The sequence below is a fragment of the Eschrichtius robustus genome, chromosome 15 (genome assembly GCF_028021215.1).
Source record: "Eschrichtius robustus isolate mEscRob2 chromosome 15, mEscRob2.pri, whole genome shotgun sequence".
Taxonomy (NCBI): domain Eukaryota; kingdom Metazoa; phylum Chordata; class Mammalia; order Artiodactyla; family Eschrichtiidae; genus Eschrichtius; species Eschrichtius robustus.
Window position 1 is genome coordinate 61,583,803 of NC_090838.1, and position 23,613 is coordinate 61,607,415.

The 23,613-nt window shown below is 46.4% G+C and overlaps 1 protein-coding gene across 8 annotated transcripts in view; it reads left to right on the plus strand.

Moving 5' to 3' along the window:
• DYSF (dysferlin) overlaps window positions 1-23,613 on the plus strand; it is a 233,158-nt gene that overhangs the window by 54,063 nt on the left and 155,482 nt on the right. For 4 of the 8 annotated variants that reach the window (XM_068564056.1, XM_068564058.1, XM_068564055.1 and 1 more), the window contains exons 5-12: window positions 8,746-8,860; window positions 10,114-10,206; window positions 10,559-10,770; window positions 12,966-13,094; window positions 13,489-13,551; window positions 14,228-14,278; window positions 16,135-16,165; window positions 16,778-16,893. In XM_068564056.1, coding sequence (XP_068420157.1) covers window positions 8,746-8,860; window positions 10,114-10,206; window positions 10,559-10,770; window positions 12,966-13,094; window positions 13,489-13,551; window positions 14,228-14,278; window positions 16,135-16,165; window positions 16,778-16,893 — 810 coding nt within the window. The remainder of the gene's footprint in view (window positions 1-8,745; window positions 8,861-10,113; window positions 10,207-10,558; window positions 10,771-12,965; window positions 13,095-13,488; window positions 13,552-14,227; window positions 14,279-16,134; window positions 16,166-16,777; window positions 16,894-23,613) is intronic. The other 4 variants (XM_068564060.1, XM_068564062.1, XM_068564059.1 and 1 more) reach the window with 1 other exon arrangement.

Here is a 23,613-nt window from a genome sequence, read left to right on the forward strand (position 1 = left end):
TCATTACTTGTGATTGGTCTGTTCCTATTTTCTGTTTCTTCCTGGTTCAGTCTTGGAAGTTATACCTTTCTAAGAATTTGTCCATTTCTTCCAGGTTTTCCATTTTATTGGCATAGAGTTGCTTGTAGTAGTCTCTTAGGATGCTTTGTATTTCTGCGGTGTCTGTTGTAACTTCTCCATTTTCATTTCTAATTTTATTGATTTGAGTCCTCTCCCTCTTTTTCTTGATGAGTCTGGCTAATGGTTTATCAATTTTGTTTATCTTCTCAAAGAACCAGCTTTTAGTTTTATTGATCTTTGCTATTGTTTTCTTTGTTTCTATTTCATTTATTTCTGCTGTGATCTTTCTGATTTCTTTCCTTCTGCTAACTTTGGGTTTTGTTTGTTCTTCTTTCTCTAGTTTCTTTAGGTGTAAGGTTAGATTGTTTATTTGAGATTTTACTTGTTTCTTGAGATAGGCTTGAATAGCTATAAACTTCCCTCTAAGAACTGCTTTTGCTACATCCCATAGGTTTTGGATCATCGTGTTTCCGTTGTCATTTGTCTCTAGGTATTTTTTGATTTCCTCTTTGATTTCTTCAGTGATCTCTTGGTTATTTAGTAACATATTGTTTAGCCTCCATGTGTTTGTGTTTTTTACGTTTTTTTCCCTGTAATTGATTTCTAATCTCATAGCGTTGTGGTCAGAAAAGAAGCTTGATATGATTTCAATTTTCTTAAATTTACTGAGGCTTGATTTGTGACCCAAGATATGATCTGTCCTGGAGAATGTTCCATGCGCACGTGAGAAAAATGTGTTATCTGCTGGTTTTGGATGGAATGTCCTATAAATATCATTTAAATCTATCTGGTCTATTGTGTCATTTAAAGCCTCTGTTTCCGTATTTATTTTCATTTTGGATGATATATCCATTGGCGTAAGTGAGGTGTTAAAATCCCCCACTATTATTGTGTTACTGTCGATTTCCTCTTTTATTGCTGTTAACAGTTGCCTTATGTATTTTTTTTTTCCCACACACACACACTGTATTTTATTTTTACAAGAGATAAATAGACTGACACCAAACATTGTACATGGATGACCACAACAAAAGCAACAATGATTGCAATTACCAAACATGAAACACACTCATACTATGTCATAATATTGACATTCAGTCCAGTAATCCTCCACTGTAACAGCTCCTTTACTTTGCAGTGAAAATTGATTTGTATATTCTTTGCCTCTGAGTCCTTGTGGGATTTTTTTTTTTTATTTAAATTCAGCTTAGAACTGCTTTTGCTGCATCCCATAGGTTTTGTGTCGTCGTGTTTTCATTGTCATTTGTCTCCAGGTATTTTTTGATTTCCTCTTTGATTTCTTCAGTGATCTCTTGGTTATTTAGTAACGTATTGTTTAGCCTCCATGTGTTTGTGCTTTTCACGTTTTTTTCCCTGTAATTCATTTCTGATCTCATAGCGTTGTGGTCAGAAAAGATGCTTGATATGATTTCAATTTTCTTAAATTTACTGAAGCTTGGTTTGTGACCCAAGATGTGATCTATCCTGGAGAATGTTCTGTGCACACTTGAGAAGAAAGTGTAATCTGCTGTTTTTGGATGGAATGTCCTATAAATATCAATTAAATCTCTCTGGTCTATTGTGTCATTTAAAGCTTCTGTTTCCTTATTTATTTTCATTTTGGGTGATCTGTCCATTGGTGTAAGTGAGGTGTTAAAGTCCCCCACTATTATTGTGTTACTGTCGATTTCCTCTTTTATAGCTGTTAGCAGTTGCCTTATGTATTGAGGTGCTCCTATGTTGGGTGCATATATATTTATAATTGTTATATCTTCTTCTTGCATTGATCCCTGGATCATTATGTAGTGTCCTTCCTTGTCTCTTGTAATATTCTTTATTTTAAAGTCTATTTTATCTGATATGAGTATAGCTACTCCAGCTTTCTTTTGATTTCCATTTGCATGGAATATCTTTTTCCATCCCCTCACTTTCAGTCTGTATGTGTCCCTAGGTCTAAAGTGGGTCTCTTGTAGACAGCATATATATGGGTCTTGTTTTTGTATCCATTCAGCCAGTCTATGTCTTTTGGTTGGGGCATTTAATCCATTCACGTTTAAGGTAATTATCAATATGTATGTTCCTATGACCATTTTCTTAATTGTTTTGGGTTTGTTTTTGTAGGTCCTTTTCTTCTCTTGTGTTTCTCACTTAGAGAAGTTCCTTTAGCATTTGTTGTAGAGCTGGTTTGGTGGTGCTGAATTCTCTTAGCTTTTGCTTGTCTGTAAAGCTTTTGATTTCTCCATCAAATCTAAATGAGATCCTTGCCGGGTAGAGTAATCTTGGTTGTAGGTTCTTCCCTTTCATCACTTTAAGTATATCATGCCACTCCCTTCTGGCTTGCAGAGTTTTTGCTGAGAAATCAGCTGTTAACCTTATGGGAGTTCCCTTGTATGTTATTTGTCATTTTTCCCTTGCTGCTTTCAATAATTTTTCTTTGTCTTTAATTTTTGCCACTTTGATGACTATGTGTCTCGGCGTGTTTCTCCTTGGGTTTATTCTGTATGGGACTCTCTGCGCTTCCTGGACTTGGGTGGCTATTTCCTTTCCCATGTTAGGGAAGTTTTCGACTATAATCTCTTCAAATATTTTCTCTGGTCCTTTCTCTCTCTCTTCTCCTTCTGGGACCCCTATAATGCGAATGTTGTTGTGTTTAATGTTGTCCCAGAGGTCTCTTAGGCTGTCTTCATTTCTTTTCATTCTTTTTTCTTTAGTCTGTTCCGCAGCAGTGAATTCCACCATTCTGTCTTCCAGGTCACTTATCCGTTCTTCTGCCTCAGTTATTCTGCTATTGATTCCTTCTAGTGTAGTTTTCATTTCAGTTATTGTATTGGTCATCTCTGTTTGTTCTTTAATTCTTCTAGGTCTTTGTTAATCATTTCTTGCATCTTCTCGATCTTTGCCTCCATTCTTATTCCGAGGTCCTGGATCATCTTCACTATCATTATTCTGAATTCTTTTTCTGGAAGGTTGCCTATCTCCATTTCATTTAGTTGTTTTTCTGGGGTTTTTTCTTGTTCCTTCATCTGGTACATAGCCCTCTGCCTTTTCATCTTCTCTATCTTTCTGTAACTGTGGTTTTTGGTCCACAGGCTGCAGGATTGTAGTTTTTCTTGCTTCTGCTGTCTGCCCTCTGGTGGTTGAGGCTATCTAAGAGGCTTGATGGGAGGCTCTGGTGGTGGGTATAGCTGACTGTTGCTCTGCCTTATGTATTGAGGTGCTCCTATGTTGGGTGCATATATATTTATAATTGCTATATCTTCTTCTTGGATTGATCCATTGATCATTATGTAGTGTCCTTCCTTGTGTCTTGTAACATTCTGTATTTTCAAGTCTATTTTATCTGGTATGAGTATTGCTACTCCAGCTTTCTTTTGATTTCCATTTGCATGGAATATCTTTTTCCACCCCCTCACTTTCAGTCTCTATGTGTCCCTAGGTCTGAAGTGGGTCTCTTGTAGGCAGCATATAGATGGGTCTTGTTTTTGTATCCATTCAGCAAGCCTGTGTCTTTTGGTTGGAGCATTTAATCCATTCACGTTTAAGGTAATTATCGATATGTATGTTCCTATGACCATTTTCTTAATTGTTTTGGGTTTGTTTTTGTAGGTCCTTTTCTTCTCTTGTGTTTCCCACTTAGAGAAGTTCCTTTAGCATTTGTTGTAGAGCTGGTTTGGTGGTGATGAATTCTCTTAGCTTTTGCTTGTCTGTAAATCTTTTGATTTCTTCATTGAATCTGAATGAGATCCTTGCCAGGTAGAGTAATCTTGGTTGTAGGTTCTTCCTTTTCATCACTTTAAGTATATCATGCCACTCCCTTCTGGCTTGTAGCGTTTCTGCTGAGAAATCAGCTGTTAACCTTATGGGAGTTCCCTTGTATGTTATTTTTCGTTTTTCCCTTGTTGCTTTCAATAATTTTTCTTTGTCTTTAATTTTTGCCAATTTGATTACTATGTGTCTTGGCGTGTTTCTCCTTGGGTTTATCCTGTATGGGACTTGCTGCGCTTCCTGGACTTGGGTGGCTATTTCCTTTCCCATGTTATGGAAATTTTCGACTATAATCTCTTCAAATATTTCTCTGGTCCTTTCTTTCTCTCTTCTCCTTCTGGGACCCCTATAATGCGAATGTTGTTGCCTTTAATGTTGTCCCAGAGGTCTCTTAGGCTGTCTTCATTTCTTTTCATTCTTTTTTCTTTATTCTGTTCTGCAGCAGTGAATTCCACCATTCTGTCTTCCAGGTCACTGATCCGTTCTTCTGCATCAGTTATTCTGCCATTGATTCCTTCTAGTGTAGTTTTCATTTCAGTTATTGTATTGTTCATCTCTGTTTGTTTGTTCTTTAATTCTTCTAGGTCTTTGTTAAACATTTCTTGCATCTTCTCGATCTTTGCCTCCATTCTTTTTCCGAGGTCCTGGATCATCTTCACTATCATTATTTTGAATTCTTTTTCTGGAAGTTTGCCTATCTCCATTTCATTTAGTTGTTTTTCTGGGGTTTTATCTTGTTCCTTCATCTGGTACATAGCCCACTGCCTTTTCATCTTGTCTATCTTTCTGTGAATGTGGTTTTTGTTCCACAGGCTGCAGGATTGTAGTTCTTCTTGCTTCTGCTGTCTGCCCTCTGGTGGATGAGGCTATCTAAGGGGCTTGATGGGAGGGACTGGTGGTGGGTAGAGCTGACTGTTGCTCTGGTGGGCAGAGCTCAGTAAAACTTTAATCCACTTGACTGTTGGTGGGTGGGGCTGGGTTCCCTCCCTGTTGGTTGTTTTGCCTGAGGCAACCCAACACTGGGGCCTACCTGGGCCCTTTGGTGGGGCTAATGACAGACTCTGGGAGGGCTCACGCCAAAGAGTACTTCCCAGAACTTCTGCTGTCAGTATCCTTGTCCCCATGGTGAGCCACAACACCGCCACCCCCCGCCTCTGCAGGAGACCCTCCAACACTAGCAGGTAGGTCTGGTTCAGTCTCCCCTGGGGTCACTGCTCCTTCCCCTCGGTCCTGATGCGCACGCTACTTTGTGTGTGCCCTCCAAGAATGGAGTCTCTGTTTCCCCCAGTCCTGTTGTAGTCCTGCAATCAATTCCCACTAGGCTTCAAAGTCTGATTCTCTAGGAATTCCCCCTCTCATTGCCGGACCCCCAGGTTGGCAAGCCTGACGTGGGGCTCAGAACCTTCACTCCAGTGGGTGGACTTCTGTGGTATAAGTGTTCTCCAGTGTGTGAGTCACCCACCCAGCAGTTATAGGATTTGATTTTACTGTGATTCTACCCCTCCTACAGTCTCATTGTGGCTTCTCCTTTGTCTTTGGATGTGGGGTATATTTTTTGGTGAGTTCCAGTGTCCTCCTGTCGATGATTGTCCAGCAGCTAGTTGTGATTCTGGTGTTCTCGCAAGAGGGAGTGAGAGCATGTCCTTCTACTCCGCCATCTTGGTTCCTCTCTCCTGTTGTTTCTTGATGGCCATGTAAAAGGTGGAGCTGGCTCTGTCTTGGAAGTCTGTTCACATTCATGGAGCCACTGGCATGTTGCCAAACCTTCAGGAGGTTGGTGAGGGGGCTCTTAGTGTGGAGGGACCTGATGCTCAGGAAACTCCGGGGGTGGGGTGGGGTGGGGTGGGGGGAGGTGTTACCTGGGTGGTCTTGGGATTCAGGAGCTGCTGTTCCTTCCTCAACCTCCACGCTAATGGCACCCAAGCCATGGCATGGAGCAGTTACACTCCCAGGGCTCCACTTCTGCACAGAGCACAGAGATGACATACCGGAAGCCCCCAGGTGGTGAAGGACGGGGGCTGGACAAGGTGAGCCCCAAGAAGCAATAGGTGGTGTTCTTCAAGGGAATCTGGTCCCAGGGTCAGAGGACCTCAGCCACCAAGTGTTAGGGGACTTTATTTGTCTCTGCTGAGTGAGATTCCTGTGGTTATAGCAGAAGCAGATTTCTCAGATTTTTAAAACCTTCTATTTTAAAATAATTTAAGATTCAGCAAAAAGCTGCAAGAGTAGTTGAAAGAATATTTTGTCCTAAAGCATTTGATTCTATCTCCTGGCTCTTCACCCTGAATTTAGTGTGTATTTTCTCTGATTAAGGACTTTCTCCTACATAATAACCACAATGAAACCTTCAAAATGAGGAAACTAACACAGCTGTAGTTTGCTGGTAGTTGACACAGCACTACCATCGAACCCACAGACCCTCATTCAAGTTTCATCGGTATTATCAACAGTGCCCTTTATAACAAAAGGATCCAATTAAGGATCATGTGTTGTGTTAGTCGTTTTGTCTCTTTAGTCTCCTTTCCTCTGGGAGAATTCTTCAGTCTGACTTTTATAACCTTGTGACCTTGACACTTTGTGGAGTACAGGCCAGTTGTCCTGTAGAATGTCCCCCGTTTGGGTTAGCGTGATGGTTCCTCGTGATTAGATTTAGGTCATTAATCTTTAGCAGGAATAGAGCACAGTGATGCTGTGCTGCCCCCACTGTGTCCTAGGGTGGCACGACTTTGATTTGTTTCATTCCTGTGCGATTAACCTGGATCGTTTGATTAACTGGCATTTGCTAGGTTTCTCCACCAATCACGAATCCATCCCCTTTTCTAATGAGTAAGAATCAGGCGGGGGGGAGGTATTTTTTGACTCTGTAAATACTTTGTTCCATATCCAATTTTTACCCAGCAGGTTTGACACCCATTGTTATTTCTTGGTTGGATATCGTTTTGATGGTTGCTAAATGGTGATATCTTAAATCACTGATTAATTTTTTCTGTGTTAATCATCTGGCATTCCACTGTAAGGAAAAGTGTCCTCCTGTTGTATGTATTCATTTATTTCTATATGGATTCACGTATTCCTATTTTATTCAATGGTTTAGTCTGTTACCATCATTATTTATTTTCAAGTTTAAGTTGTACCAGATTTGGCCTGTGGGAACCCTTGAAATCAGGCTTCTGTGTCCTTTCGACATTTTTTTTTTATCATTTTCTGAGTACTTCCTTGTTTTCTGGCACAAAAAGGTGTTCCAGGGTCATCTTCTACCTTCCCCGGCCTAACACTGGAATTAGTTATTGCTCCCAAGAGCCCAGATTGCCTTTTGATGAAGTGAAGGAAACTACAGCTTCCCAGGCCCACCTCAGACCTGGAGTCTCAGGGAGATGGGCGTGGCTGGGAGCGGGTCTGGTTATCTGGGGCCGCCTGAGAGGCTGTGGTCCGCGTTACAAGAGCTTAGGGTGCGGGGCGCGCTGGCTGGTCAAGTGGCGACACCTGGCGGTGCTTCAGGAACCTGCATGGCTGTTAGGACAATGCCTTGGATCTGGGACTTTAAAGGGTCTCATTGACTTCCCGGGCCTCCTCCTAGGTCTTCTGGGCTGGGGAGCTGGCTCCAGCCTCCTTCCTCGGGTGTTCTGAGCACCCGCCCATTCCACCCCCCGACCCTGCCCTCCCTTAGCCCGGCTGCCCAAGCCCAGGCTCCAACCTGAAGGGTTCAAGCTGCAGAGCTGGGTACATTCAGGACCTTGAGCTCCTTCCATCTCAGGACCAGGATTCGCTCCAGGAGTTTCTGGACATCCCTAATATTACTCAGGAGAGATAGATGTCTAGTGAATTATGCTGAGTAGCTCAGAAGATGCATCATTTACAGTTATGTTTATAAAGGGTTTATCAAAATTTGGAGAAATGCTTACTGTCTAATATTAAGTAAAAGGCAAGCATTTGCTGTACAGCAGAGCTGTACGTTATTCATTTAAAAAGATTGGAGAGAGTTATATCAAAATGTGAATAGTGGTGGAATTATGGCAGTTTGTTTTCTTTTACATTTTTCTTTAAGGTTTTTGTAATTTTCAAACTTTCTTACTTTGGAGTTTTTATTACTTTGATCGATTAAAAGACTGCCCCAGGACATCTGCTGGACCTGTTGTATCAGGGAAGGCTCGGCCAGGCCTCCACGGCCTGGGAGCAGCAAGACTAGAGAGCGCCATGGCTGTACCTTTTCTTCAGGTCCGGGTGCCCCTTTGAAGGGTGCCGGTCTCCTGGTAGGCTCGGGTGGGGTGGGAGCACAAGGCAGCCTTCCCCTGTCCATGTGAGTGGCGTGGTGGGTCACTCTCCTCTCACTGGTCAAAGCCGGAGCATCTGGGGGTGAGATGGGGGACAGGGGTGCTTCTGGGAGGGAAGAGGGCTCAGAAAGGTGAGCAGAACCCTGAGACCCTCTCAGTGCTAGCTGGGGCCTGAGCAGAGCAAGGCCGAGCTGTCGGTAGTTAGACAAGGGAGGACCCTTGGCTGAGCAGAGTGGCCAAGGGGGCTTTTTCCGGAAGATGGGCCTATGCTGAGAGTTGAAAAATCCTGCAGGTGAGGTTCGATCGCTGATTCATTTATAGAAGCTTACTAGGCATTCTATTAACTAATTTAATCCTCATTTGACCCTATGCAGAAAGTGCTATTGCTATTGCTACCCCCATTTTACAGACGAGGAAACTGAGGCACAGAGAATTTACAGATCTTGCCAAAGTCACACAGATTCTAAGTGGTGGAATTGACTCCAGATTCAATGCTCTTAACCACCTGACTATGCTGATGGGGCCACAACTTCCTGCAAACCAGACTCCATTTTTGGTGGAGGGATGAAAGGAACAGGAAGGATGCTGGAGGGTGGTGGTCGGAGGCCAACACACTAACCTGCTGCCCTCTCTCCCCCATCTCTTCCAGGCCTCACTGGTCCTGCAGGTGTCCTACACGCCTCTCCCTGGAACCATGCCCACGTTCCCACCTTCGACGCCTCTGGAACCCTCCCCGACTCTGCCTGACATGGATATGGTGGCTGGTGAGAAAACCACCCTCACCCTGGCAGGGCCCCGGGGGGAGAAGCCTAGCAGTGGCACCCGAGTCTGAGAAGGGGGTGCCTTCCTCATATTGGGGGCTGCCCAGGCCTGGAGAAGGGAGGCCGTGGGTGGGTGGGGAGTCTTGAGAGCTGACGTCTGTCTTGCAAAACAAAGGGGCAGGAGGCGGGCTCCCCTAGGTGCCACTAGGATTAGTATGAGGATGCCTTCCTAGCACCAGCTGTTCAGGAAGGGGACTGTGCCAGGGCTGGGGGGTGGGAGTTTTAGAGGTAGGCCTGTGCTGAGATGGGGTCCATCCTAGGTGATGCCTGAGACCCCACCCACTCCCCAGAGCTGGATGCCTCCCTGCCCTGGCACTCCGTAGGCCTTGAGCAATGACATGTGACCAAAGAGCTGGATTTTCCCTGAAAGAGCCCTGGGCTGAAGTCAGGGGACCTGAGTTCCAGTCTTGCCTTTGACACCAAGTAGCTGTGTGACTTTGGGCCAGTCACTCCCTCTCTGGTCCTACAGTTCATTATTTGTGAAGTGAGCAGACTGAATTGTCTAAGTCTCAAGGTTGCCTCAGTTCTCTTTACTTAACCTCTTCTGGCCTTGTGAAGTGAGGACCCAGCCCAGGGTGGCTGGCTTGCCCGGTGCTGGGCCTGGGCGCAACAGTCCAGCCTGCTGGGGTGAACAGGAAGCCACATAGATGGGCCAGGTGGGGTCTTGCCCGTGGGAAAGATTCTAGCGTTTCTCTCATGGTGAAGGGAGCTAGAGGCAAACCCAGCATGACACCCGGCAGCCCATCTCAGGTGTGCCCCGAGCTTGTCCTGCGGCCCGTGTAGGGCTCCTGGTGAGGCAGGCAGGGCAGGGCCCCTCTTGTTGGACGTGGCACTGTCTGAGCTTGGAGGTGGGGAGATCATTCTGGACTGGGGTTGAGGGGGGAAGCAAGGGGGTGTTCCTGGTGACCGAGGGTGGGGAGGCTGAGGGCCCCGAACGTTCTGGGGCCACTTTTGAGGTGAATCTGACAGAGTTGGGTTCCAGCCACTCGGGGAAGGCTCCTAGCGGTGACCAGTTCCCAGTCCTTCCCAGAAGGTGGTGAGAGGGACAGTCTGGACAGATACGGCACCTGTTTTGGAGCTTTGCGCCAGGCCGGGGCAGGCGGGGAGAGCAGGGTTGTGGTGGGGGGGGCCCTAGCTTGGCTTCCCTCACCAGCTCCCTCCTCCCCTTCTGGGGCTGTGCCCTGCCCGTGTGCCAGGTGGGGGACAGAGCCGGGCTGAGACTTGGTCCCTGCTCAGTGACAGCACCGTGGACACAAGATACTCTGGAAAGAAGTGGCTGGCCCCCACGGGTGAGACGCGGGCCGGGCTGTCCCGATCCTACCACCTGTAACCGGCTCGCTTGCTGCCATCGTCAGCTCCCCAGAGTGGGACGACGTGGCCAGAAGGGCTCATCCAGCAGGACGAGGTGGGGAGGGCTGGGGCCATTCTGTCTCCTCCTGTCGACTCACTGGACTGACCACCCTCAAGTGTCTGCTGTTGGAAGCTCCTCTTCTTCTCCCTCATCCATCCTGGCTGAGTGGTGGGGAAAGAGAGGGCAAGGGGAGGTGGGTGCTCAGCTGTTGGGTCCTCCATCGGGGTCCCTGATGGAGGATCCTCCCAGGGGCCGGAGGAACCCAGCCTCATGAACATCCTCTCCTCCAGACACAGGAGGAGAGGAGGATACTGAGGACCAGGGGCTCACGGGAGACGAGGCCGAGCCATTCCTGGACCAGAGCGGGGCTCCGGGCCCAGGGGCCCCCATCACCCCAAAGAAGCCACCTTCCCATCCTCCCCCCTACCACCCCGGGGGAAGAAGGAAGAGAAGCACGCCCGCACCCAGAAAGCTGCTGTCGGACAAATCGCAGGACTTCCAGGTGACTGCAGTCTCCTCCTTCAGCCAGCAGCAGCCGCTGATGCCAGCGCAAAACTTGTCTGTCCAGCCGTGGGGAAGGTCCTAAGGGCTCTCCTAGGTGGGAGTCTGGTTCCCCTGGGTCCTGGGCAAATGCTAGATAGGGAGGCCATGGCTTGGGGCCTCTAGAAAAAGCCTCTGCGCAGCCCATGGTTTTGCTCTTAAAAAAAAAAAAAAGAAAAAGGGTCACTGCAGAATCAGCATCACTACACTGTTATCTGCTTCCCCAGCCAGAGTTGCCCTAGCCAGCCGGTGCCGTGCCGTCCAAAGTGTGGTCCGTGGGCGAGCAGCATGGGTGTCACCTGGAAGCATGTTAGAAAGGCGGGATCTTGGGCCTATCCCAGACCCACTGAATCAGAATCTGCACTTGAACAGGATCCCCAAGTCTGAGAAGCTCTGCCTGTCTTCTTTTCTCCCTCTATCCATTTCCCCTATTTATAGCCGTGATTTTTCTGAAGGTCATGTGCAATTTGAGTTTGTTCAAGTTTTTCACAGAATAAAACGATGAATATTAACCCTTGGACATTTTTTTATCCAAAAATCTGTCCCATTTAATTTGCCTTTTTTTTTTTTAATTTAAAAAAATTTAATTTTTATTTATTTATTTTTTGACTGCACCATGTGGCATGTGGGATCTTAATTCCCCAACCAGGGGTTGAACCCGGGCTCCTTGCAGTGGAAGTGCAGAGTCTTAACCACTGGACCCCCAGGGAAGTCCCTAATTTGCCTTTTAATTTGGGTCCTTTTCTTGTTCTTTTTCTTTTCTACAGAATTTTCCATTCTGATGTAATTGCATTTAGTGATATTTAACTCTTCAGGACTACTATTAAAGTTAAAAACAGGAAACTTAAATATTTATTTATTAAATGAAACAAATTGTAAAAATATGCTTCAGTTCTAAATTGTGGTAATTTCAGCAAAAGTTCTAGTTATAACCACTATGTTTGCCTGAGAGACAAAATTCTAACTTATTTTTATTATTATTCACAAGACGTGTTATTTTTTTCTCCTTGGAAAATTAATACATTTTTTTGGTAGAAAATTTGGAAAATACTGTACAGTGAAGAGAATAAAAATCACTCACCCCCTTCCCATTGCCATTGATAATATATTCTATAGTATCTTATTTTTAAAAAAGAATTGATTAATAAAGAAATAACTGATGATTAGAAATTAGAGCCAGTAAACATCGTATTTTTTCATGAAAGTTTTAATACTTTAAAATGTATTATTTTTAAATATTTTGCCTAAATTTGTAAGCACAGACGTTCTTGAAACCTTCATTTACTGAAAGTTTAATGAAGAAAACTCTTATTTCTCAGAATGTCAGACATTCTGTCTTGCACCTTATACTACATAAGAATAAAGTGGGGTTACATCACTATGTAACTTTGACCTCTGAGGGGATTGTCAGTGAGGAATATTCAAGCCACACAGAAACATCAGCCTCAAGGGGTCTGAGGTGGGGCTGTGCATGAACTGAACGGGGGTGGGATCCTCAGCCCAGCCCTGGGATTTACCGCTGGCAGCTCACGTGGGGCAGCCTGGCAGCTCTTCTGTGGAACCATGGGATTTTATAGATGCAAGGGACCTTGGTGGGAAGATATCGTTCTTACAGTGTTCTTCCTAATTCCTTTTTTTTTTTTGAGGAATATTGCTTTTGTTTTGGTTATTTGACCTTTTTGTCTTTTCTTTTTTAATTTATTTATTTTAATTTATTTATTTTTGGCTGCGTTGGCTCTTCGTTGCTGCATGCGGGCTTTCTCTAGTTGTGGCGAGCGGGGGCGACTCTTTATTGCGGTGTGCAGGCTTCTCGTTGCGGTGGCTTCTCTTGTTGCGGAGCACGGGCTCTAGGTGCGCGGGCTTCAGTATTTGTGGCTCGCGGGCTCTAGAGCGCAGGCTCAGTAGTTGTGACGCATGAGCTTAGCTGCTCCGCGACATGTGGGATCTTCCCGGACCAGGGCTCGAACCCATGTCCCCTGCATTGGCAGGTGGATTCTTAACCACTGCGCCACCAGGGAATCCCCTAATTCCTTTTTAATACCTGTCCCAAGAGGCCAGCTGTGAGGGTGGTCCCTGAGATTCCTGACTCTCTCGGGCGGGGGCCGGGTGCCTGATGACTTCTCCCTTTTCTTGCTCATGCCCCCTCCTGGCTTTCAGATCAGGGTCCAGGTGATCGAGGGACGCCAGCTGCCGGGAGTGAACATCAAGCCTGTGGTCAAGGTCACTGCAGCTGGGCAGACCAAGCGGACGCGGATCCACAAGGGAAATAGCCCCCTCTTCAACGAGGTGGGAGACCCTGGGTTAGAGCTAGGACCTTGGTGGGAGCACACGGCAGATGCCTGGCAGTTCATTCAGTGTTTGCACATGGCGCTAGCGTTGGGTGGAGAGCTGTGTCAGTTCCTGAGTAGGTTATCTGAGGAACTGGAGGGAGGGTTCCTGCTCGTACTCCTGCCTTGGGCTCCCCCAGCTCCACATCCCCATCATCCCGTGGGGCTGGCCACCCACCCTGTCCCTGAGGTGACAACCTCCGTGAGGTCGAATCCCCAGAGCTCGGTGCTGGGCTGAGACCACTGCTCACTTGTTGTGTGGACCAGACCTGGAGGCTGGGCGGTGGCTGTCCCCTCCCGCCCGGGCTCAGCGGACCTTCATCTGTCCCCCTTTCACCCTGAATCATCAACAGACTCTTTTCTTCAATGTGTTTGACTCTCCCGCGGAGCTGTTCGACGAACCCATCTTTATCACGGTACGTGGCAGCCCTCGAAGGCCCTCTGTGGGCTCAGCGTGCATGTGTGAGTGTGAGTGTGAGTGTGTGTGGGTGAGGCACCCACCCCCCACCCGAGCCTGGATGATGGGGAGCAGCTCACAGCCTCTCCCCCCTGGTCACAGGGTTGCCTTCTGAGCTCGGATGCAAGCGGCAGCCGAGTGCGGAGTCCTCGCTGTTCAGGGTCAGGTGCCTTAGGCCAGGGTCCTGAACTAATTCTTGCAGTGGAGCTTTGATTTTCATCTTATTTTGTTTGTCTATATGCCTGCTTCTGGCAAGATTTTCTTTCTCTGGACCTCAGCTCTTTTTTTTTCCCCCTTTCCTTTGAAAGGCAGTAGAGTTTAGCAGTTAAAAGTGTGGGCTCTGGAGCTAAACTGTCTGGATTCTAGTCCTGCCTATACCGTGTAGGGGTTGTGTGATTCTGTACAAATGGTCTCTCTGTGCCTCTATTTCTTCATCTGTAGGATGGGGATAATAATAGTACCTACTCATGGGGTTCTTGTGAGGGTTAAACATTGCTTGGAACAATCTCTGGGATAGAGCAAGTGCTACTGGAGTGTGGGCTGTTATTTTTTGGGAGGGAAGAGCAGTTGGATTGGTCCCTGTCTGGGTCAACCTTTGCTAGTGAATGAGAGTTTGAATTTGTCTTTCTTTCCAGGTGGTGGACTCTTGTTCCCTCCGGACAGATGCTTTCCTTGGGGAGTTCCGGGTAATGGTTTATTTTCTTTGAAAGCAGTCAGTTCTCGTTTATCCATGTTAATGGAAGCTCTGTCGATGATGGGCAGGGTTGGTGCTCCAGAGATCCTGTCTGTCTTGGTCTGTGTTGGGGAAAACGTAATGAAAAAAACAAAACAAGTTCTTCTCCTAATCCAGAAATCCTCTCCACAAAGGTAGTAGAGAAAGAAAGCACTTTTGTTATTGAATAAGCATTAAACCAGAATATGATGCTATCACGGGCCATCCGCTAAGAGATTGCAAAGGCAGAAAGTAATCTTGTATAGAGCCAAGCAGACACAACCCTTTCCATATATGTTCTCAAGATAAACAATAACTAAACAATAACTAGTGCCTGAGTTAGCGGCCTGGATAGTACCCTCAGTCACACATAGTTCATCCTAAATTTACCTGGTAATTGGGGTGACCATCTGTGTTTGCTAATTGACTTTATCCACAAGAAAAGACAGAAAGCAAGCTCACATTTTTATGATGGGGGGTAGATTTACAATTCAGTTAATGTAGACCCTTCCCTTTCCCAGAGATGGGAGAGCCTGGAGAAAGGCACTCCTGGATCATAAAGCTGACGAAAGGCTTATTTGGTTTCTAAAAAGGTACATTTCAAAGAGAGAGAAAGTACTTACATTAAGTTTTCCAATGAAAATGTTCTGACAAAAAGAGAGGAGAGGGAAATCTCTCCCCTTGTTTTCAACAGGGAGGATTCAGCTTCTTTTTTAAATTCGCATTTGTTCTTACATCTTGGAAAGACAGCGTGGGACCTGAGTTTAGGCAGCCCTCCTCCTAATTCTGACCATCTCGGGCCAGCATGACGCCAGCGCTCTGTGCCCTGGGCTCACCTGGGTTGGGAGTGGGGTCCAGATGTGGAGTCCATGGGGATGGGGTGGAGTGGGGTGGGGGGGCAGTGGAGAGAGCGGGGAAGCCTGCCCCCTCATTTGTCCCAGTTGTGCAGAAGTGAACACTCCACTGCAGAGGACCTTGAACCAAAGGCATAGGATGGTTTTAACAGATTACATAGTGTAAAGGCAACTAGTAATGGAGACCTTCACGAATGGTGTTTTAATGTCATTCTTATTGATTTTCTCATTTTGAAATAAGCATTTATCAGATGGAAAGAAAAGGCACAGGTTTATTTGACCCTCCCCTTGCTATCCAAATAAAATATGGCCCCTTCTCCAAGAGAGTCACAAGATAGAAAACGGAGTCTGTTTTTCTGGAGAAGCAGATTTTTTTAAAAGAATGGGCTTGTGCTGGAGTCATTCTGTAACACTTATGTTACAGGATCTTATGTTTTGAGTCTCTAATATTGTTATAAGAACCCAAGGGTTAGGTTAAAAAAGTATTCTTTTTTCTAATTATAAAAGTAATCTTTGATTTAAAAAAACTTTGTAGTTTTTGAGAGCAATTTTAGGTTCATAGCAAGACTGAGTGGAAAGTACAAGGTTCCCACATACCTCCTCCCCCCACACATGCATAACCTCTCCTACCATCAACATCTGACTAACCTGTGATTTTTTTAATAGAAAATTATAAAATATAGGAAAGAATAAAAATAAAATAAAAATCACCCAAATCTACCACCCAGAGGTAGTACAGTTAGCGTTCGGTGTGTTTCCTTTGCTCTGTCTTTTCTATGCATAGATATACTTTTACCAAACTTCGATCAAAATGTATTCCACTTTCTTTCCATGTGATATCAGAAGATGAACATTTCCCCATGTCTCCAAATGTTCTTCAGAACATGATTTTTAATGGGTTGGTATCATGCATCATACTTTATTTAACACTCTGGGGACAAGAGTGTGACGTGTGCCTCCTTCTGTTTGATTTCAGATGGACGTGGGCAGCATCTACCGAGAGCCCCGTGAGTCACCCTCTCCTCCCCTTGGGCAGGTCCTTGCATTTGGGTTCTGGAGGCTGCATGGGGTCACCCATCTGGGACACTCATCTTTCCTTCTAGGGGATTTTAGAATTTAGAGGAGGGGTTTGATCTTGGAGGTGAGGCTGCAGGAATGAAGAGAGGACAGGCTTTCATCTTCTGGGCAAAACAGGCTCCCAGGGAGATCGAACCCTCACGTGGGTCTCAGCTGGCCCAGCTGGGGGGCTAAATCTGGAAGGCCCAAGCAAGGGTTGCTGGGGACTGGGGTGCCTCCAGACAGGACGGGTCATTTGGATGCCAAGTCTAGGATTTCTCTACACCCTGGTCTCTGCTGTGGTCTGGTCACTTCCTGAAGGGGAGGAAAATGGCTGGGGGTCTGGCTTTGGCAGCCTCTGATAGGGGTTTCTGTTAACATTTCTGACTTGGACCCAAATGAACACTCAAGGTACATTTTATTCTAGAATTGGAGTCCTTCCCCCATGTCTGGGTAGATGAGTCCCTCATCTCATCCAATGGAGTCCACCCGGGGCTCCCGGAGGTGGTTGTAGACTTGGGTCCTTCCAATTCTGGGATCACCAAGGGTGTTGTCTCTCTTAGGACATACTTATCTCAGGAAGTGGCTGCTGCTTTCGGACCTGGATGATTTCTCTGCTGGGGCCAGAGGCTACCTGAAAGTGAGCCTTTGTGTGCTGGGGCCTGGAGACGAAGCCCCCGTGAGTACATTTCCTCGTCCCCCTCACAGCACCTCCGCCTGGCCTTGGAGGCACCAAATGAAGAAACAAAAAAACAACTTTAGTTTTTCTGATTTAAAAGAATACATGGCAATTATGAGAAATGTAGAACATGTGGAAAAACATAAATAAAAAGTGAATCACTCATAATTCTACCCATCAGAGAGAACCGTCATTAATACCTTCTTGCATATTCTCCCAGAAGGATATACGTGTATATTTTTCTTTTTTTTTTTTGGTGCAAAAGTGAGATCACTCACTCTGTAATGTATTGTAGTCTGAATTTTATCACCTAGGAATATATCATTATCATCTTTACGGCCAGTAAGTAAAGTTATAAGTTGGAGGTGGTAAGAATGAGAAAGGCTTTCAGAGTTGGGGAAGTATCAGCATCTCGGTATGTCTGGGGAGAGGAGAGAAGGTTTGGAACAGTTGTTGAGGAACAAGGGGTTAATTAGATACAGACAGAAGGGTTTCTTTTTTTATTTAAAAAAAATTAAAAAAAATTTATTTGTTTATTTATTTATTCGTTTATATTGGTAACTATAAGTTTGTTTTCTGTGTCTGTGAGTCTATTTCTGTTTTGTAAATAAGTTCATTTGTAAGATTTTTTTTATATTCCACATATAAGCAGTATCATATGACATTCATCTTTTTCGGTCTGACTTACTTCACTTCGTATGATAATCTCTGTGTCCATCCATGTTGCTGCAAACGGCATTATTTCATTCTTTTTTGATGGTTGAGTAATATTCCGTTTGTGTGTGTGTGTGTGTGTATGTATGCACACACACCACAAGACAGAAGGATTTCTGAGCAGACACAAGGGCAGACACTCTGGGCTGGAGGCTTTATGGGAGAGTGACCTCATAATACTCAGTGGCCTGGAAGCAGAAGGGGGGTAGGATGGAGGTGCTGTCAGGTGTGGACAAGGCAGGTGTGGTGGAGGCACAGGACTGAGGTAGCTGATGAGCCTGGCGGGGAGGATGCAAGAGGACTGGGCATAGAGCTGATGAGGAGGACAAATAATAGGGAAGGGCTAGGGAACACACATTTATTGAGTGCCTGCTGTGTGCCAAGCTCTGTGCTGGGTGCCTCACTCGGTGTGAGGGGGGTTGGAGGAGGTGGATAGGTTGAAGGCTGTCTTTAGAGAAGGGTCTCAAGGTCAAGGTCTTCCTAGAGGATTGGTTCTGAGTGTCTGGAGGTTTGAGATATGGCCATCCCTCTAGCAGCTGCAGGGGAGGGAGATTAAGATGCTGTTGGTGGAGGACAAGGGACTGTGTTGGTGAATGACTTGTCCACGTGGATGTTGATTATCTCATGGGAGAATTGGAAATCAAATACGCAAAAGTTGAGGCAGATACTGAGATCATCAAGGCAGGGTGAGCCAGGAGGAGTGGGAGAGGCAGGAGGGGGGAAGGCAGGTCTCCAGGAGGGCTGGGGAGGTGGAATCCCCAGGGAAAGCCGCATGTGATCATAGAGGCGGAGGGCAAGTTCCATGAGGCTGTTAAGGACGAGGAGCTGGCTGCTCACGAGAGCTCAAGAAGCTGCTGTGGAAAGGGTTAGGGGAAGGAGAACCCCGGGTGCCGTGCAGGGGCCAGTGGAGCTCAGGTGGACCAGCTCCACCCAAGGGCATCTCCCCTGATCTCTCATCCCATGTCCCTCTGTAGCCCAGACAGACATTGTGCCTTCCTGCTCCTTTTCCTTCTACGTGGACTCTCTGAATCTATTACCTTTTCCTAAAACACTCTTTCCTCCTCTTCCCATCGATCAGACCCTTGTTTTTCCCAGATGAAACCACTTTTCTTGAGACCAACTCAGAGGGAAGCCCCTGTTTTCTGCTTCAGCTCTTTGTGGCTTTCAGGATGGGAGGAGCGGCCATCTTTTGGTTTCCCACAGTAGCTTCTCAACTTCAGCATTGCCTTCTTCTTTTTTTTAAAATTAATTTTATTGGAGTGTAGTTGATTTACAATGTTGTGTTAGTTTCTGCTGTACAGCAAAGTGAATCAGTTATAAATATACATATATCTACTCTTTTTTAGATTCTATTCCCACATAGGTCATTACAGAGTATTGAGTAGAGTTCCCTGTGCTATACAGTGGGTTCTTATTAGTTATCTATGTTATACATAGCAGTGTGTATATGTCAATCCCAATCTCCCAATTTATCCACCCCACCCTTGGTAACCTAAGTTTGTTTTCTACATCTCTGACTCTATTTCTGTTTTGTAAATAGGTTCATTTGTACCGTTTTTTTAGATTTCACATGTAAGCGATATCATATGATATTTGTCTTTCTCTGTCTGACTTACTTCACTCAATATAACAATCTCTAAGTCCATCCATGTTGCTGCAGATGGCATTATTTCGTTCTTTTTTATGGCTGAGTAATAGTCCATTGTATATATGTACCACATCTTCTTTATCCATTCCTCTGTTGATGGACATTTATGTTGCTTCCATGTCCTGGCTATTGTAAATAGTGCTGCAATGAACACTGGGGTACACGTATCCTTTCGAATTATGGTTTTCTCCGGATATGTGCCCAGGAGTGGGATTGCTGGATCGTATGGTAGCTCTATTTTTAGTTTTTTAAGAAACCTCCATACTGTTCTCCATAGTGCCTACACCAATTTACATGCCCACTAGCAGTATAGGAGGGTTCCCTTTTCTCCACACCCTCTCTGGCATTTATTGCTTGTAGATTGCCTTCTTCTCTGAAGCCTGCCTCACTTGTTATTTCCCCTGGTCTTCTGGGCTGTTACCTACCCCTGGCACAGGCAGAGCTGGTGCAGGAGGGTCCTTGCTGGCAGATTCCCATCTTTGCCATTGTTCTGAGGTCTGACGTGTCCTTGCTGATGAGCCATCAACGTCTGATCTTACTTCCTTTCAGACCCTGAGCTTGGAAATTGCTCTCTCCACCAGTTTCTTCCTGCCTCTTTCCCTCCCTCACCCTCAGTGAATGGCAGTTCTTCCTCACTGAGGTTACAGCCCTGACCCCTCTCAGTTTCCCAGCCCATCAACTCCCTCCTGCAGCCTGGCCCCCATCCCCGATCCTCACGCGCACTCTGTGCTCACTAGCTTCTGGGGTCTGCTGCCACACCTCGTGTCCCCCACCCTCCCCACGACACGCTGTCCACACCACTCCTTGGTCAGCTTTAGTGGCAAAAGTCACCTGAGTTGCTGTCAATGTCTTCCTTTACTTGGGTGAGGTTTACTCCTTATCCCATCCTCCACAGTGGCTGTTTCCAAAATTTCTGGTCGGGAATTCCCTGGCGGTCCAGTGGTTGGGACTCTGCGCTTTCCCTGCCGAGGGCACGGGTTCGATCCCTGGTCAGGGAAACTAAGATCCTGCAAGCCACGTGGCACAGCCAAAAAAACTTAAAACAAAACAAAACAAAACAACTTCCTGGTCTTAAGCTCCGGCCTCGATCCCCCTTAGACAGAGCTGCACAGCGGGAGTGATGTGAGTGCTTGAAGCTCCCTGGGTCGTTGGTGCACCTCCCATCTTCCTTCATCTTCCCTCCCTTCCCCACTCCCCATCTCCTTTGCATGTGCTCGTGCCCTCCATACCACCCCCGTCTTGTTCTTCCTGTCTCTTTGGCTCCTGCCCTCTGGTCTGTGCCAGGCTCCAGATTTCCCCATCTCAAAACACCCTTGCCTTCACCATTTCTCCCCACCCCTCCCCTCCAAGCTGCTTTCATCTTCCTTTCAGCCATCACCAAGGTCACCAAGTTCTTGAGAGTACCCTGTGTCCCTCTTCTCCAGTCCTTTGCCAGATGCTCACTCCTTCACCCCTTCGGCGCGCTTCCCACCGCCTCCTTCCCTGAACCACTGGCCTAAGGGTCATATCCATCGCGAAGTCCCAGGAGCTCTTCTCTCATTAATCCACTCTGTTGCTCCACAGCGTTTGATTCTGGAGCCCACATCTTATTTGAAACTCTCTTCTCCCTCGGCATCCATGACTCCCCTCGTTCTTTTCCTTTTTTATTTTTGGAATGGATCTTTCAAATTCAGTGGCTTGATAAAATTCTGCTGCCTGCCTCTTTGCTCTGCCTTTGCAATGACATTCAAAGCCCACGAACATCTGGCCTCAGTCTGATTTTGTAGTGCATCTATCTGTCTATGGAGAAGCCTGTCTCCGTCTACCTGAGGCTCCTAAATCACTCATCTCCAGCCTGGATCTTCAGAGCTCCAGATGCTCAGTTTCAGTTGCCCGTACCAAAGCACATGAACATGTCCCTTAGGCCCCTTTAACTTCACATATAGAAACCCAGTATCATTCGCTGCCCACTCCTCATACCTGATTCCCGTCCTGTGTTAGGTGACATCTTGGGAAATGGCACTCATCATCCACTTAGTTCCCCAGGCCAGAGCGTCTTTCCTCATCCTTCAGCCCCACATCTGTCAGTCCACACGCACACAGGTGGCCAGTCTTGTTGGCATGACAACCTCAGTGCATGCTTCTCCTCTCTCTCATCCCAAGACCAGAGTTCAAGGTCAGGCTCCCATCATATCTTACCTGGGCCTCTATGTGAATGAAGATGTAGGTTCAGCTGCTGTAACTCCAATTAACCCCACATTACCACCAAAACCATCTTCTTTAAACTCAGGTACAATCATGTGAGTCTCCTCTTAAAAAACTGCCGGAGACCCACCCTGCCTCCCAGTTACTTTCAGGATGAAGTCCAGAATCCTTAGCATGACATTCAAGGCCCATGAACATTTGGCCTCAGGCTGATTTTGCAGTGCCACTTGCCGGGACGTACTTCCACGGACTCCGTACTGTGGCCACACCAGACAATGTGACCCTTTCCAGAATGCACTTCCATCCCTCTCGCTGCCTTTTCACCTGTTGGGATGCCTTCTCTGCCTACCAAAAACCAGTTTGTTCTTCAAGACCCAATTCAGATGCTACTTCCTCCACGAAGCCTGCCTTGTCCTCCAGGGAAACTGATTGGTCTTTCCTTTCGGTCACCACCCCATGTTTTGTTAGTTTAGTTAATGTGTCCATCTTTGTCACCGAGACTCAGTTTCTTTAGGTCAGCGACAGTATCATAGATATGAACTGTTTTATCTCCCCTCTTGCCTAGTACAGGTCTTGTGCACAGTAGGTGCTAAATCAGTGCTTGTTGTCTAAGGGAATGAGCAGTGTTAAGGATGACTGAAAGCAGAGGAGATGATCATTTTCTTCAGGTGTGAGCTGAGGAAAATCAGTGCAGAATTAATTCCTTCACAAGCACTTGTGTGACATGAGGCATTCTGGGATGAAGAATTTTGCTGCAAAGATTCTGAAGCAGGTTTCTACCTGTGGACTGAGTGAGGATGGTCCAGGCAGCTTTCCAGGGAGTGAGCTGCTGGGCATGGCTTGATGCCACCTCTCCCCTATCCTTCTGCCACCCACCTGCCCAAGTGCAGCACGTGGATCTTTTGTTCTTCAAACTGCCAAGTTAGCCCTCGCTCTGCATGAGTTGCTGCCCCTGCCTGGATCCCATCGTCCAGGTCTCCAAGCTGGCACATCACCAACACTATTCCCGCCCTCCCCTCAATATAGTTACAAGCCCCCTTGCTCTGTTCTTTCTAAACCCACTGGTTCTGCATCCAGCCTATGTTAACCCTCATCTAGCTTATCTGTAAAGTGGGGTATCCTAGGGCCTTGCACCCCACAGCATTGGCATCGTCTGGGCAATTGTTGAAATGCAGAGTCTTGGGCTTCACCCCAGACCTGTTGAACCAGAATCTGCATTTTAGTTGGAAGGTACAGCAGTGGTCTAGAAGTCACTGATTCTCCAGTTTCTAATGTATAGCCACACTTGAGACCCACTGCTCATGGGGGTTGCTGTCAGGATTAAATGAGAGCGTGTATACAATCAATAAATATTATTTTTATTATTACTGTTCTAATCATAATACTCAGCACATGCTATTACATTCATTTGCTTAAAGGTCTGCTTTCCCTGTGAAAGGTTAGCACCACGGGGGCAGGACCTCTGTCCCCCTTGTTCACTGTGACAGCCCTCGCCCCTCAGCGTGATGCTGACACTTAGTAGTCACTCAATAGATACTTGTTGGGTGAATGAACAGACATTATTGAAGACGGTGGCTGGCCTAGACCTCTGTCACCTCTGTGCTATTTTTTAATGGGTGGAATGGGAAGGAGACTGCGGTTCTTGAGTGCCTGCCGGTGTGCCACTTGCATTTACACGTTATTGAAGTTGATCCTCCCACAGCCCGGGAGGTCAGTGTCATTGTCTCCACTGTCCAGATGAGGAAGCAGAGTCTCAGGGTAAGGAATCTGTCAGAGATCACAGGCTAGGAAGTGGCAAGGCGAGATCTGCCTTTCTTCAAGATGCACCATTTATTTATTTATTTATTTATAAACATGACCCGAATGGTGCAATTTTGGATTGAGGAATGCTTTTTTTCCTAAAAAAATTGTATTTATTTATTTATTTAGTTGCAACCAGGTCTTAGTTGCAGCAGGCGGGCTCCTTAGTTGCGGCACGTGGGCTCCCTAGTTGCGGCAGGTGGTCTCCTTAGTTGTGGCTCGCCAGCTCCTTAGTTGCGGCATATGAACTCTTAGTTGCAGCATGCATGTGGGATCTAGTTCTCTGACCAGGGATCGAACCCAGGCCCCCTGCATTGGGAGCACAGCAGGGTCTTATCCACTGTGCCACCAGGGAAGTCCCAAGATGCACCATT